At 37.5% G+C, this 16,469-nt stretch overlaps 1 protein-coding gene across 1 annotated transcript; it reads right to left on the bottom strand.

Moving 5' to 3' along the window:
* Positions 1 to 10,325: 10,325 nt before the first annotated feature.
* LOC146314877 (claudin-20-like) lies at positions 10,326 to 12,407 on the bottom strand. The gene is made up of 2 exons (XM_084736800.1): positions 11,883 to 12,407; positions 10,326 to 11,735 (listed from the first exon to the last, which is right to left on the bottom strand). Exon 2 carries the CDS (start codon positions 11,451 to 11,453, stop codon positions 10,626 to 10,628), a length of 828 nt encoding a protein of 275 aa, XP_084592926.1. The 5' UTR covers positions 11,454 to 11,735; positions 11,883 to 12,407; the 3' UTR covers positions 10,326 to 10,625.
* Between the last annotated feature and the right edge of the window lie 4,062 nt (positions 12,408 to 16,469).

Genomic DNA, 16,469 nt, shown 5'->3' with positions numbered 1-16,469 from the left:
GGCTATCGAGCAAATTTGCAGCACTGACCGAACACTGGTCTGTAGTCGTCTTCAAGCCTGGACTGTTATCCAACATGTAAAGTTTCAGGCAGACTTGATAATGTACACTAAAGTTAAAGCAACTTCCTGTGTAATGGTGAAATATCAATGTTCGCCGTGCTGTCATGACAACACCGTTTGACGACGTCACAATCTTGACAATACAGCATATCTTAAGGTACCATCTTCTTCTCCCATGCTGTTCTCATGATCCTCCAGAGAAACCTCAAGACATCTGGTGGGTTCTTCTACACTTTACATAAAGTAAATCAGCAGCACTGTGTACTTTACATAACATTAAAGTAATAACAGATGTTGACCTAAACTTTATGTAAACACATGAAAACATTATGTGTCCTGTGTATTAACATTAAAGATGGCACCTTGTGACCCTAAAATAAAACCAGCACATAAATACATTACTAATGCAAGACTAACTTATAAATAATCTCAGATAAAAACCACATACAAACCAGTCTCACCAGTAGTTACCAGTATTTTTATGTAATCATTCTCCACTCACTCATACACTGTCTATTTTATGTGTTAAGGCCTGTCTGCAGTGTTAAAGTTCAGGGATTTTCAGGTTTGGACTAAAATGCAGACCACTCAGACAGAGGAGAGCATTTTAAATGATATTTAATAAACAAACAAAAAAACAAAAGCTTACATAAATATAATACAGGGAGAGTCCTCAGTCAAGGCAGGGAAAAAAAAATCTGTTCATGGGAAAACCAAAAATGACGAGCAAACAGAATTCAAAGAACACACGAGGAAAATCCAAACCAAACGAGTATGAAGCAGCAACTGAGGAGAAAAAGACACAGGGTTAAATACACAAGGGAGAGGGAGGATAACAAGACACAGGTGAGGGCAGTGAAGGACAGGTGAAAATAATCAGTGACCAAAAAGAGCAGGAAGAAGACAAAAAAACAACAAAGACACACAAAAGAAGACACACCAGAAACAAACAGGAAGTGACTGTGAAAAACCTAAACCATGACATGCAGTGAAATTACTTCATGTCTCATACTGACCAGCTAACACCATCAAAATGATCATGTGAATTTGTTTCTTTCTCACAGAAATGTGTTCTGACTGCTCGCTGGTTAAAAGGAAAATGAAAGACAAATTTATTTACTTCATACTGACTCCTGTTCCTGAACACTGAAATACCCAACATGAACTCAAACGTAACACACAGAATGTAACAACAACCTGAAATCAAAGTTACAGATCTAAGATCAGTTTCTCACAGACTGACAGAGCTCACAGGGAGAACAGCACAATGAACAACCAGAAACCTGTGACCCTGAAGCAGCCAACAAACACATTCTGCTGCTTCATGGAAGGAGAATCAGTTGGCATCAAATACAAATACACTGCAGCAGATGATCAAACTGGTCCCTGCCCGTCACAATCAGACGATATAAAACAGAATGAATGAAAGAAGTGAAAGCATGCAGCTTTAAAACAACCAGCAACAGTGAAATGCACTGAACAGCTGATGGTGACATGAAATGATTACAAGGAAAAACAGACTGTGGTGGAACAGAGGAGGAGTCAGCAAGACTCAGAGCAGTTTACTTAGAGGATGTGGTGATGGGGAACCATAACAGATTCAAACATAATCACTGTCAGTTCATCTTATATCCTATAAAAACTAACAGGTGAGAGAGCACCTTCACACACAAAAACACAGTGAGCTATAACAGGTGACGACAAACCTTCACTATGACACTATGATGAGCATTAGACAAAAAATCAATCATAGAAGTGTGTAGGTTGGTTATTAGTCAAATAAAATAATAAATAAATTCGACCTCTATCATAGGTGCACTCTCCTTCATACATCCATAGAACAACTTGTGATCACTGTTTCATCAATCTGAAACTTTATGAAAGAAAACTTCTGAAACTTTCTTTTTGTGTTTGTATTTTGCATGTTTCTCACTAACCTGCTGTCTTGACATTTCACTAGATAACTTTTCTGTGTTAATTTACCCTCGTGGTAATATTGTTCACGTCCATAACTGCAATAACCCAGAATTCCATGCAGGCACACTTTGTACGGTTCTGACCATCAAATCAAATGAATTCAGAAACGTGACATAGATGGATGAGTCAATAAACTACATACTTGTCAGTGTAAAACTTCTTTTGTGTTATTGTGATGTTATTTATTTGCTGAATGACACTGAGTATGTGACACCATGAAGTACTGAATAAACAATAAATCTCTTCCACACTCCTTCATGGAAACCAGCAGACACATGTTTGCCCAGAACAAGGCAACAAAAACATTCATGTTTCACATCCAGCAGAGAAATTAAACAAGTTACTGGACAGTAACTCATTAATGAAAGTAACTTTAGAGAAGAACTGCAGCTCCAAACAAACAAAAAACAATACAGTATATTTTTTCTTCATATAGCATCATGTCTAAAGCTCTGTGTCCAACCCTGAGTTACTGCAGTGGAAGCTGCAGCACACAGGCAGCTTTTCAATAACAAGGCTGCCTGAAAACTGAAGTAAGACCCCCACCTAGTGGACAAACTGGAAACTGCTCTAGTTAGGGATGGCTAATATATTTATACAGTATTATATCAATATCATGACATGAGACTGTTAAAATTTTTTTCCCAGTCCAGAATTCAAATCGTGAAAATGATAATTTCCTCTAATCGTGAATCACATCACAATCACAACATCTGTCAAAATAATCACTAAATGATTTTCTTTTTTTCTTTGATCAAACTGTGGATCCCTATATAAGACTGGATATAGTCTTAGATTTTGGATATTATTATATTTTGATATAAGTGTTGTCTTTTCCTGCTTTTAAAAGCTGTGTGATGTCATCTTCTGAACTTATCAGACTGTTCTAACTGTTCTCTTATTTGTCTTTATCCACTTAGTCATTATATCCACATCACTGATGATTATTTCTTGATGTATTTAATGACATTTGTGCTTTGTAAATGCTAATCATCATATTTTTGGGACTGTAATGTAATTCATACATTGACAGGACATACATACGGTTATCAAGACTGAACTTGATATTAAGATTCCATATAAGTTTGATGTATTATATTTAGGTTCAGTTAGCTATATTACAAGACTTTATTGAAATGATGAAATATATTTATGTGATGGAGAAGCTGACATTTTCTTTAAAGCTACAGTTGATACACTCCTCTCATACCACAGAATACAGTTAATTTATTCTGTTTTGTTTGTGAGAAAAATCATTTCCTATCAGTCCTCTAATGTAAATGAATGAAAACTGGAAACAGGAGATTTTTAAAAAAAATAATCTGATTAATTCTGAATGTGGTTGAATGTTTTACTTTGTTACTGAGATTAATGATGAAAAATGGTCGATGCTGTAAAACAGAAAACGTGTCCATCAAGATATCATATATAACTGAATAGACAAAAAATATCATGGTATTATTTATTAGTCACATGACCCAGCCTGAACTCTAGTCACTGAACCATAATGTAATTTAACATGTAGCCTGTTCATTACAACAAAAACCAACACAACAATCAGCTGTACTAACAGTTACACCTGTGAACAGGAATTTATGATCTGCTAATATCAGTTAAAACTCTGCAAGAAAACAATATTAAAATAAAGAAATGTGAGCAATTCAAAAACATCTGGAGCTGAACAATTCATTTAAATTTCATCAGATCATAATATGGCCTAATGCAATTTTTAAATCATAAATAAATTAAATTAAAGTTTGTCATGCTGCAGAGACATCCTGGTCAACACATCATATTCTACAGACTTAAAAAAACATCTTTGTTTGGAACAGATACCCACAAAAAAACACACAATAATCATTTTAATGTTTTTCAAAATGAGAATATTGGTGGAAAATCAAAAGTAAAATCATAATGCACTTGCATTATCGGCTTAAAAAGAAAAATCACAATATTTTTTTCCAATCACTCAGCACTAAAAACATCACATCATAAACATCATCATCATCATCAAGTAAAAATGTATTAACCAGCCCTCTGTTCTGGAGCAGCGACCAGAAAGTTAGCTGCAAATATTTTATAGTCAATTAATCGATTAGTTGTTTGGTGGTTCCCAAAGCCCAAGATGACGCCTTTAAATGTCTTCTTTCATCTACAACGTAAAAAATATTGAGTTTGCAGTCAAAAGGAGGAAAGAAACAAGAAAATATTCACATTTAAGAATCAGGAATCAAGTATTTAGCATTTTTCTTCATAAAAAAAGACTAAAACCAATTATTAAATTATCATAATAGTTTACAATTAATTTAGTAATTGATTGCATATTGCAGCAATAGCGCATATAAAGGTCATAAAGTCATATAATACCAATACTTTGAGCAGCAATGATTGATCCATTATTAAATTAATAGTCAACTATTCTGATAATCAATTAATCGTTCTGAGTCTTTTTTTTTTAAATAAAAATGTCCAAATTCTCTGATTTCATCCTCTCAGATGTGGATATTTTCTAGTTTCTTATGAGAGTAAACTTCATATCTTTGTGTTTTGGACATAAGACATTTGAGGACGTCAACTTGGGATCTGGAAAACCGGGGTCAGCATTTTTCACCATTTTATGTCACTTTACGCTCCAAACCACTAATCAATTAATTGTAAAAATAATTGACAGATTAATCATTGATTGAAGTAATCGTTAGTTGCAGCTCCACTAATATGATATGTATCCAGTCTAGTTTGTTTTGTTTTTTTTTTATAACAGTTTGTCTCCCAGTTTAAAACTCTGGTGTCTGACAAGTTCACTGTAAAAAAACAATAATCTACTGTTTAAACCTCATAATGCAGCTCCTAATGTCACTCAATCACTTACAGTCACACAATCATAACTTAAAATGGCACAAATTCTGCATAATGTCAAGACTGAATCAGAAGAGAAAAGATGAGAGAAAATTAATGAAAAAAAAAAGAGTACTCACCAAATAAGAAGCCGTTAATAAAACTGAAGTCCATCCCGTGATCCTTTTTAACAAAATGAAGGATCATCGGTCCGTACAGTTTGATTTAACCTCCGTGATAAAAAGAGAAAAAGTAAACGGTCCCATCAGACACGGTTCCAGCTCGTTTGTTGGTGGACTGATCGTTACACCTGAGCAGGTATCTGTGGCTAACAGCTGCTGCTAGCTTGAAAACGCCTCTGGTAGCTCCTGCTAGCTTACACTGATCCTGGACCGGCAGGTAACGGTCGACCTTTCCGGGTCAGAACAGACAGTGTGGAACATTAAGAGTCCATTAATCAAACCACACAGTGATTTTACTGTTTTCTGACATTTCCTGAGCTTTAAATCCATCCTCTTCTCTCCCACTCGTCTTCTTTTTCTCCTTCTTAACTCACTGACAACTTTCAACTTTCGCGGGTCGATCTTGTCGTCTTAGGTTCAACGTACTCGTTAAAGTCCGGATGATGTCGGCAATTGGTCCCGCCCACAACTTAAGAAGATGTGATTGGTTAAGACATCTGTCAAATCAGATTCATGCCACTGAAGGCCCTGCCTGCTGGGAGAACTGATTTAATCGAACTGATTTACCCAGATACCATCAGAAGGAAAACTGTGATTGGTTCATTTCTCCATTCTGTTATATTATACAGGAAAGGCTGTATCTAGAGTCAGTGTTATAAACCATTGTTTCTCAACCCTGGTCCTCAGAGACCCCTGCCCTGCATGTTTTAGATGTTTTAGATGTTTCTGCTCCAACACACCTGATTCAAATGATCAGCTCGTCATCCAGCCTCTGCAGAAGCCTGATAACAACCTGATTTCTCTTCTCCATTTTTTTGTCTTTAGATGGAGCCAGATAAACAGTCTCAGATCGATCTCTGTCCAGGATACAGACTAACATTGGTGGGTGATGGAGTCATATCTTTCACTTTTATAAAAGTTGCTGTAACACAGATATATATATAAGATAGACAGATATAAGACTCTACTATAAATAAAAAAGTCCTGTAATAAAATAAAATAAAAGTGTCAATGGTATCAGGCCACAAATGTTCAAAACAGTCTGGGAGAAAACATATTTTGTTTTATTTCAGTCCAGTCTGTGAAGGTTTCAGTTCAGACATGTTTTTATTTGTCGACAGATAAAAACAGTCATCATTAATTATCTGAAACATGACCATCAAGACTCAGTTACATTCAGATTTTTAAAAAGTTCAGTTTGAGAATTTTGTTCCAAGATGATAAATAAACAACTGAAATGTGACTCTCCCTCAAATTCTTTTACTTTTTATCATTAATCAGTGACATAATTATATTTGTATTGAGTAAATTTTATCAAAGAAACTTATAGAAACAGTGACCACAACAAAATATGAGCAAGAGCTAAAATATGAAAAGCAAAGAAAAATGATTTAATTCGACTGAAATGACAGTTTCTGTGAAGTTGTATTGCCTATCATTTGTCAATTCACCAAAATAATTTTTATTAAAAATACATCCAGTTAGTTTTCATTAATAAACCTTAGCGTTGAAGACAGAGGAGCTTCTAACCAGCAGGTTAAGACTCAGACCACTTCAAGTTATTTATGGCTAATGATAGCAAGCTAGCTAGTTAGCTGACTGCTCATTAAAAACATCACTCATATTCCCAAAATTAACTCCATGTTTGTTTTTACTGAGTAAATAGACTGAGTATGACATTGTGAACTTCTATAGCTCTTGTTAGTTTTTATCTTCAACAGGAGCTGTAAACTTTAATTTGACCAAATTTAAAATCTAATTTGAGATCACATGTTTTCTTTTAGAGCTCACTGTGATCTCAAGAGTAGATTATTAAAATTATTAAGACAAATTGAGGAGGCTGTTTCTCAGGAGCCGAATGTAAGAAGTATGAAAAAACAGTCAACGTCTCATATTGGTCTTTAATTGAGCTCTGAGATGCAGTCTAGACAAAGAACAGATCTTATTTTGAACTTTTCCTCTCCTCTCAGTAGCCAAAAATGTAGAGGAAACCGTGCCGAGCCATAGACGATCCCCAGCTGCAACATTTCAGAATCTTTATATCTTTTGTTGATCTTGCAATGACCAGTCAGCCTGTGATAGCATGAGAGGACACACTTGGTCAGTTTTGCATTTACTAATCAATAGTCATACCCACCAAAATGCCTTTTGTCCTGTTGGCATCCTGAGACAGATCTTTGTTTGTCTCTAAAACATCCCTGGGACAGTGGGATGTCGTTAGTCTCAAGCCCTGTCTGTAGTGCATAAAATATTAATCAAATAAAGCTGTTTGACATAAAAAAATAAAATAAAATAAAATTCAAGTGCTCTGGATTTGGTCTGAAAAAATGTCACCTTTGTATCAAGAAAGTGTTTTAAACCATCAAACTGTCCAGTTGTCTGTCTTCCAAATGTTTCTCTAATTGAATAGGCGTGAAGTTTAAGTACAAAAGCAGCAAAAACAGAAACACTGACAGAATACATCAGTTATTCTGTTGGTCCTCTTGTTGTCCTTGTGCCATGCTTTGATTTGAGTTTTCTAGCTGCTTGTGATTGATTGTGTCCTGTTCTTTTTACGTTAACTGTCAGGTTGGACGGTGAAAATGAAAATGTTGTTGCAGCATCGATGAACCGACTCTATTTTCCTGTTTAAATTGTTTTTTTTGGGGGTTTTTTGCAGGTGTGAAGGTTTCCTGAGAGGCAGCGTTGGCGTTCAGCTCAGCAGTTTCTTTCCTTTTTATTCCCGAGACGTAGTGACAGGTTTGATTGACAGCTCACCTCCAAATGGACACAACACTGTGGACTGTCCAGTCTCCATCAGGCTTTATGTTACATCCTATAAATGACTGGATGTCCTTTTCATACAGCTGAAGGAGGGTGGTGGAGGTGTGTGTGTGTGTGTGTGTGTGTGTCTGTGTGTGTGTGTGTGTGTGTGTGTGTGCAGTGTGCATCCAACCGTGGTGAGAGGATAATGGGAAAGCAAAGAGCATCATTACCTCTCTCTCCACGCTGCTCTGCACCCCTCGCCTCCCTCTGAGCCGCTGGGAAAAGACGGAGCGGACACCGCCGTTTTGAGGCCTTGGATCTGGACTCGTTTTCATCTTCGATAACACCATGAATTTTAAAAGATCAACAATGTTTTTATTGCTTCAAGCAACGACAGCAGCTTTGGCTAAATTCAAGCTTTAAGCAGCATCTGCAGCACGGACAGCATGCAGCGAGGCTCGGGAAGGTTTTCCAAAAACTCAGTCCAGAACCGGCCCAAAGAGACGTGACACAGGTGACTTCATCAAAGACAAAACAGGTAACATGTGAACAGTTGTTGGGTTTCTCTCGTGATGTTCTATCACAAGTTAAGATACACTAGAAAGAAAAACATGTTTTCTGCAGGTCTACTTTTTCAAAACATACATTCTGTGATTTATCAGCTGATTATAACTCAAGTTAAAGTGAATTAGTCACAAAATTTAATGTATAGATTTGTGTACAGACCCAAAACTGCTTTTTTCCCCTGTGACACTTAGTACTAATGTGAATAAATGTAGTACTTTCACACAGGAGACTGGGGTTTAGTTGTGTAGAAAGTTATTGTTTGTTTTAAGGAAGCAGTTATTTTAACTGAAACCATCATCATTTCTTAAATTTAACCAAGTAGTTTTGGTGAATAATGACGACCGATCTTCAAATGTTTCTCAGCGAGCTTTACTTTGAAAGTTTAGTTTCTATTTTTATTTACTTTCTACTTATTGACTGTGACTTATTTTGTCACAAAAAAAAGGGAAATTCATCACCATGTACATGAATCTAATAGATCAATTAAACCAAATCAAATTAAGATGAAATCAAATCTGATTATACTAACCTAACCAATATTAACGTCATTTGATTTTAGGTATATTTTGTGAAAGTGAACTTTAAAATCTCATCAGTTTACATAATTATTTTACAGGATTTTGATGAGCTGTACTGTCACCTATCTTAATTTAAACAGGTGAAATATTAGCAAACTAGTCAGTTATGAATGACTGTCTTGAGTATTAAAGGGACAGTTCACCCCAAAATCAAGGTCATGTATTTTTCCTCTTTCCTTTAGTGCTGTTTATCCATCCAGATAGTTTTGGTGTGAGTTGCAGAATTTTGGAGATATCAGCCACAGAGATGTTGGCCTTCTTTCCAGTATAATGGAACTAAATGGCACTCAGCTGGAACTCAGCAGAAAGTATTTCCTCCGTGAAACTGCTCACAACAAGGTCTGTGGATTATCTTGAGTAACCAGGTCAGGATTTTTGGAAAGAAAAAGAATACATGGATGAACATTTCAGGCCAGACGATTTTGGGTGAACTGCCCCTTTAAGATACACTATGTGATTTTTTTTTTTAACGTAGTGCTCAAATGTAAAACAAGGTTTACATTAAAGGTGCCACTGACAAAATATATCCCCTGATCCCTTCCTCACATCATATACAGACCCATAAAAAGTTTTTATTTTCTTAATTTTATTTTACATGTTGGAGATAAAATCTAATTATGATAACCCTCTTCAGTAAATTAATATTAGTAATTAATGACAGTTAATATCATGTTAAATATTTTGTCACAGATATCTGCTGTCAGGTTTGAACCTCCATCCTCAAAACATTTTTCAGAATTGTGGGACTCAGTATCAAAGTTTGGGTTTTGATTTGGGTTTTTTGAAGTGTATCTTAAATATCTGAATGTGATCTCATGGGACGGCGCCACTTTAAAAGACATTTTGGTGTAAATAACTTATTTAATTTCAAATATGGATGTGTATATATAGATATTATTAATGTAATTTGCAAGCAAAATAAGTTCACAGAAGCAGCGGACAAAAAGGTGGAGGTTTTTGTTTTTTTTTGCTTTTGTTTATGACATCACCTGACATCTTTTCTCTAAAACATTTTTATGTAAAACGACACGCCGTCTCTGTGTGAGTCAGCACAGACTAAATGGAGTGAAAAAAAAAAGGCATTGAGATAACACGGAAAATAAATTAAGACATTACTGTGTTATTCAACAGTGAACAGGCTGCACATTCTCTGTTTTTGTATTTTTAATCTTATTTTATTATTATATTTTTTCATAAAATAACTCTATAATTCAGCTGTTGTTGTTGTTGATCATGTTTTTTTTTATTTTGGGTGTATAAATCCTGCTTCCAGCCTCAGAAAGCTTTGGACCGGCCCTGTGTGAGCGCTAGTTAATCTCAGGTGACAGAATCTACAGCTGGAAAATGATGGCTTTCAATATCAGGCAGATTCTTTTTTTTTTTTTTTATGATCAGCAGGTTCAGCTCTTGATTTTTCTTTAGACCTTTGGTGTGGAAAAGCTGCTGCAGTTTTTAAAGGATTTACAGCGTTTGGTGCCTGTGCAGTGTTTTTAAAGCACCTCTTGTCCTCACAGAGCTTGTGTCCTCTGGTTTTCGGCTCATTTCTCATCTACAATCTGTCTTTTCCAACATTTGGTAATTATTCCCCGTCGCACAGACCTCCCCCTGCCCACCTCCCCCTTTTCAATGAGCCAGAAAGCCTCAGCTGAAAACTCCACATTTCCCCTCTCAGCTGTGAGGATTACACGTACTCCTGGAGGCTGTAGCTGTCCTTGATGTCTTTTGGAGGGAGTTTGGACGGAGACGAGTACAGCTTCTGCCCCTGATCCTGTCCAGGTTTCTCCTGAGGAGCTTTCTCCTGCTTCACGTCATCCAGCTGCAGCTGAACTGTCTTGTTTTGCCTGTTTTTCGGTTCCGTCTTCAGCTCCCGCCTCCGCCGCTCGTCTCCGTACATCAGAAGTCTGTCGGGGTCGGAGGGGGAGGCGTATTCCGGCCGTCCCGTTCTCTTTCCGGGACACGACAAACAAAAAATGACCCCTCCAGCTAGGAGGAAGCCGGCGGAGATGAAGGTGACGCACAGAGCTCCTCCGGGCTGATATTTACTGCTGTCCGGCAGGTCCGTGGTCAGGAAGGCGGTGATGACCTCATTGGTGAACCAGGACGCCGGGACGAGGCAGAGGAAGCTGGCCAGGACGAAGCAGCCCCCAGCAGCGATGGCCGTGTGCCCCTTCGCTCGGTGGCTGCCCCCCCAGCGGGTACATTTCAGCCCCAGGGAGGCAAGGCAGAGTCCGAACGCCGCCACCATGCAGGACAGAACCATGGCAGCCCGTGTGGTCTGCAGATACGCCGGCAGCGACAGCACCGAGTTCTTCATGGTGCAGCTGAAGACGCCGGAGCTGTACCACACGCAGTCCATCCACAGACCCTGCATCTGCGAGATGGGCGTCATGATGCTGGACCAGCCGTTGATGCTCACCTTCCAGTTGGGGAGCAGAGTGGCCACGGTGGTGCCGAGGACGCCCAGGAGGGCCAGGGCGAACGCCAGGATCTGAATGGCGGCGGACAGCATGGCTCAGCCCCTGGCGACGGCGGCGTCCCGGGCGGGTCCTGACAGCAGATAATTCCTCAGCGGGCTCCAGTGGGCTGCGACCAGAGGAGAAATGAGAAGTGAAGTGAGCGTGGGAGCGTGACGGACGCACAGCTGAGGCTGCTGATGGGACGGACGTGTTTCTCTCCCAGTTTTCTGATTTGGAGCTCGCTGATTGTCTGCATTAGTTACTCTGCAGCTGATGTGGTGATCATTGACACTCAATTATGTCCTTTTAAAGCTGCAGCGTCCCCCGGGGTTTTACTGCAGGAGACATGACCAGAGAGGAAAAACTCAAAGCTCAGACAGACTGAAGTTATTTCTTCTCATTTATTCAATAGTCTCACTTCAACATCTGCAACACCAGGAGGAATCTTCGTCTTTTAAAGTGAAGTCAAATCTGGATCTTACCTGTGCTGTTGTGTCTGTGGCAGCGTCTCCTGAACTGATTCCTGAGGACGCAGCAGAGAGAAGAGCAGTGTGAATGAAAACACAGGGTGTGTGGGTTAACAGCCTCTAACTACCCCTCTGCCTGCTGTCTCCTTGGCAACTGTACATACAGTTTCATCCCATTCTGGAAAAGATGCACCAGGCGTCCTTTTCTTTCTTTTCTTTTTGTTTTTTTCTCCTGCAAGCTCACTCTGAATGGAAGAAACCATCGTACGTACTAAACTAACCGGGTTCGGGGACCAGGTTTTCTAACCTGAAGGTCACCGTCTCTGCTGAAGGAGCCGCAGAGCAGCGTTCTTATCTGATGGTTTGATTGCGGGGTACGCAACGCTGCAGAAATGGCTCTATTTGACCACACAAAAGCACCTGAAAATGATTGTTTCTGAGTGTTTTCTTTGCATGGCGCCGCTTGCTTGGTGAGATAACAGTGACAGAAAGAGTTTACGAGCATTTAAAAAATACGGTATACCCCTTTATTTCTGATTCCTGATTATTACTGATGATATCTGCTGGTCAGAGTCCTTCGCCTTCCGTCACATTTCAGCTGACTGACGGGATCATTTGTGCTTTTAAAACAATCAACGTGCCCCATCGACTCGTCATCTTCGCTCTGGTTTGGTGATAAAAAGCGCTGAGCTGTTCTTTGTCCAGCTGCAGTGTGAATCAAGGTGTCGGCCGTCATGTGACTGCGTGAAGAATCGCCCACTGCAACGCGGTGATAAGCGTCCGCAGCCCGCCCACCCACCCGTCCGGCTGTGATGGGACCCAGCAGCCAGTGGCAGCCTGTTATTACCATAATCCTCCAGTCTGGGTCTTATCAGCCTCAGACCTGCACAGACTCGAGCTGCTTCCACCAAACTGCAAACAATAAACACACATTTTCTCCAACCAGCCTCCCTGTGGGAAAATATCACGTTAAAGTCCCTGAGAGCGTCGCTGAAACCATCAACACGGCTTAATGAATGTTGTGGTGTCGGTAGAATCACTCATAACAAATAGAAACACAGTAGAGACGACTCAGTTTCCCACCACAGATACACACCGACAGGTCATCCTGTTCACCAAACCAGGAGATACTGAAGATTTAAAACAGGCAAGTTTCTAATGGAGGTTTTGTATCGTGGTCAAGATTTTTTAAAGGCCTGAAGAGGTGAAGATGTACAGTAAGTTCCAAGAAAAACTGCAGAATTTACAGAAAAATCCTTAACACAAAATAATAAATAAATGAAAATGAATGAATATTGTGTCGACTCAGATTTATCTTTACAGTTTATTTACCTTCACGTTACACAGATTTTATTTTAGTCTGCAAGAAGAAATTAGTTCGGTATAAATAGTTTAAATCTACAAAAAAACACACAGCCTCTCGCAAAATGTGGCAGATACTTAATGACACAGTTGAGAACATCACAATTAAGTAACTTCACAAAACTAATAAACAAAAGGTTCATTAAAACGAAAAGAAGGATTATAATATAATTAATTAATTAACTTCCGATGCAACTTGTGATGCAAATAAACTGACATCAGCAGAACAAAATACAATAAACTGACACAAAAACAAATAAAAATGTATTTACTTACTTTAACTTTGTTCTCCAAATTTGCACTTTTATACTGAGGATTTTGCTGCAAGACAATAATTGATGCATTAATCTACAAATTCATGAACATAAAACAAAAAAGTGTCAGATACACAAATGAAATCATCACAATAAAGTAACACAACTTTCTAACATAAATTTCTGCGTTCACATAAAAAAGACGTCAAATATAAAAACACACTCAGAATAAAAACAGAGTGACTGAAGATCTTTTCATCCACGTTTGATTATATTCAGATAAAAAATTTATACTCTGAGAGGAACAATTGTGAATTAAATTTTTATTTTAAAGATGATTTTATCTCTGATAAGACAGCTGTCATTTAAAGTTATTATTGATACATAATTCAAAAATGTTGCACCAACAAAAGAAAATATCTCAAAATAATACGATGATTCTTGAAACTAATTTAACTAAGAAATTTAAAACTATTGGTTCAAAATGAATTTAAAAACATACTTTTATTAAAATTTTCCTGAAAGAAAATAAATGAAGTCAGTGAATCTGCTGTAAAGACGACACTTTACACATTATGAACGATAATATCGGTACGTTATGTATCGGCTGCTAAAGGCTTTAAAATAAATATTATATTATATATTACAATATGACAATATGAATATAGTATCATCCTGAAATGAGGAGGATAGAATGACACTTTAACGTGAATCAAATCACGTTCCTTCAATACAACAATTTAATTCATTTGTCTTTATGAGAAAATTCTGTTGTAGCCGTAGTTTTCTCATTTTGTCCAGTAGATTTAATTCACACGTTGGTACTGGAATCTGCAAAAATGAGTCAGAAAATATCTGCATACAATTAGAGATGTCCTACAACTAATTTTGTGTTTTTATTACTGTCAGTGTCTTTTCACTTATGACATAAAAATAATATATTTTTTTAAATAAATGCACTAAACAATCTGGCTCTTGTTTCTGTGGAGGTTCGTTGCTGTGCAAAAGTGCAAATTGATGTAATGTATTTTAATAAGAAGTTATTTTGTGTTAAAAAGTCCAGTCATTTCTTTGTTGCATTAAGTGAAGGAGAAACGTGTTCGACGTCAGCAGTAAAATTTGATCCAGAGGACAAACGTGAAACATCTCTCTGGTTGTTTCTTGTGTTTAAAAGGTTTCAGAACTCTTAAATCTCAGATGTCAGAGCGTCCTTGAATGCACCAACAGGGAGAGTTTTCCCAGCAGCCCCTGCTCTCAGCTGCATTATGGCAATAATAATTATGTAATTTTGACAAAAGAAAAGAATTATAACACGTGTGAGCAGTGATGGATGATCTGTCTGCAGGCCAAGTCTCACTGAAGTGACGTGAAGTAAAATAAATCTACAAACTGACGGAGGATTCAGAAAACAATCTGCAGTTATTGATTAAATATTATTTTCCCTGAAGCTATTATTTTTGATAAAGTGATTAATCTTAATAATACAGCTCTTTCATTTAAAGAAAGATCATATTGTATTTTTTTTGTCATATCTTATTTTCAGTTTTTCTGTTTGTGTTTCTTGACCTGCAGAACTGCAGAAGAGAATTTTAATTTATATGTTTTTCATTCTTTGTTGATGAACCAACAAACTGCAGCAAATATCTCATACCTGAAACCTATGTGACTATAAAACCTGATTCTGGTTTGCTATAATTAGAATTATTAGGATTAATTTTCTATAAATTGTAAGAAAATAGATCAAATGTTTGCAGAGCCTGAGGTGGCATCTTCAAAGAAAAAGATTTCAGAAGCTGTTTCACAATTTTTTTTGTTAAATTATTTAAAAAAGAAATTAATTTAAAAAAATGATTGATTCACCAAGAGATCAATCGACTTATCAGCATTGATCTGCAGGGTGGAGGTGTTTAAACAGACGTATAAAACCAGCCGTATGTTCCTTTAAGCTGTGTGTGTGTGTGTGTGTGTGTGTGTGTGTGTGTGTGCATGTGTGCGGGAGTGCGTGTGTGTGTGTGTGTGCGTGTGTGTGCATGTGTGTGTGTGTGTGTGTGTGTGTAGCAGCTCCTGTCGAGGTGCTGCTGTGGTGTGTTCGTGGTCAGATGTGATGTGTTCATGGTCCCACAGAATGAACAGTTTGAATTAAGATGCAGCTGCTCTGTTCACTCATGTGAGACCTGCTGCAGGACACACACACACACACACACACACACACACACACACACACACACACACACACACACACACACACACACAGTCAGAGGACAAACAGAACATTCAGATGTTTTCACGTCGTTCTCTGTGGCTCTCAGATTTATTCTGGTTATATTTTGACTCTTTGCTCTTTTGGTTTTTAATGTTACTGTTTGATTTAATTATATTCATGTGATATTTATTTTTTAAACTGTTTAATGTGTTCTTGAGTGTTTTGAAAGGTGCTATGAATAAAATGTATTTTCTGTTTGACTTATTTATTTTGTAATTTTTTTTGTTGGAGTGTTTTGTTTCATGTTTTGTGTATTTTTGTTTTGTTTTGGTGTTGATTGATTATTGATTGTGTTTTTAATTTAATGATATTTGGTGGAATATTCAGTCTAATTGTGTTAAAATTCAACTGATGATGATTTTAGCTTTTGTTATTTTTATATATTACAGCTTTGATTTTCTTTATATGAACCTTTCAGGGCGTATTATTTTTTAACACAATATGAAAAGATGTGAAAAGATTGTACGCAGTCTTGTTTTGTTTTCGTTTTGATCTCTTTGTTTGTTTTTGTCATATGTTCTCGTCTCATAAACACATGATGTTTGTACCTGTCAGGTTCAACAACCAGAGAGACGCTCTGATTAAAGGAGGAATCTGCGGAAAATTCACCTTCATCAGTCTGCAGAGAAAAATCCAATCAAACAGTGAGAAGCTCAGACTGGACGCTGTTCGTACTGTGATGTAATCACAGAATATATGATGAACAAACATCTGAATTTCAAC

This window comes from Lutjanus erythropterus, chromosome 15 (genome assembly GCF_056507025.1).
Source record: "Lutjanus erythropterus isolate fLutEry1 chromosome 15, fLutEry1.hap2, whole genome shotgun sequence".
NCBI classification, from domain to species: Eukaryota; Metazoa; Chordata; class Actinopteri; order Lutjaniformes; family Lutjanidae; genus Lutjanus; species Lutjanus erythropterus.
This window is presented reverse-complemented; position numbering and strand designations above follow the sequence as displayed.

Coding starts and splice junctions, on each gene's coding strand:
- LOC146314877 (XM_084736800.1), bottom strand. CDS start 11,453: ATGCTGTCCGCCGCCATTCAGATCCTGGCGTTCGCCCTGGCCCTCCTG.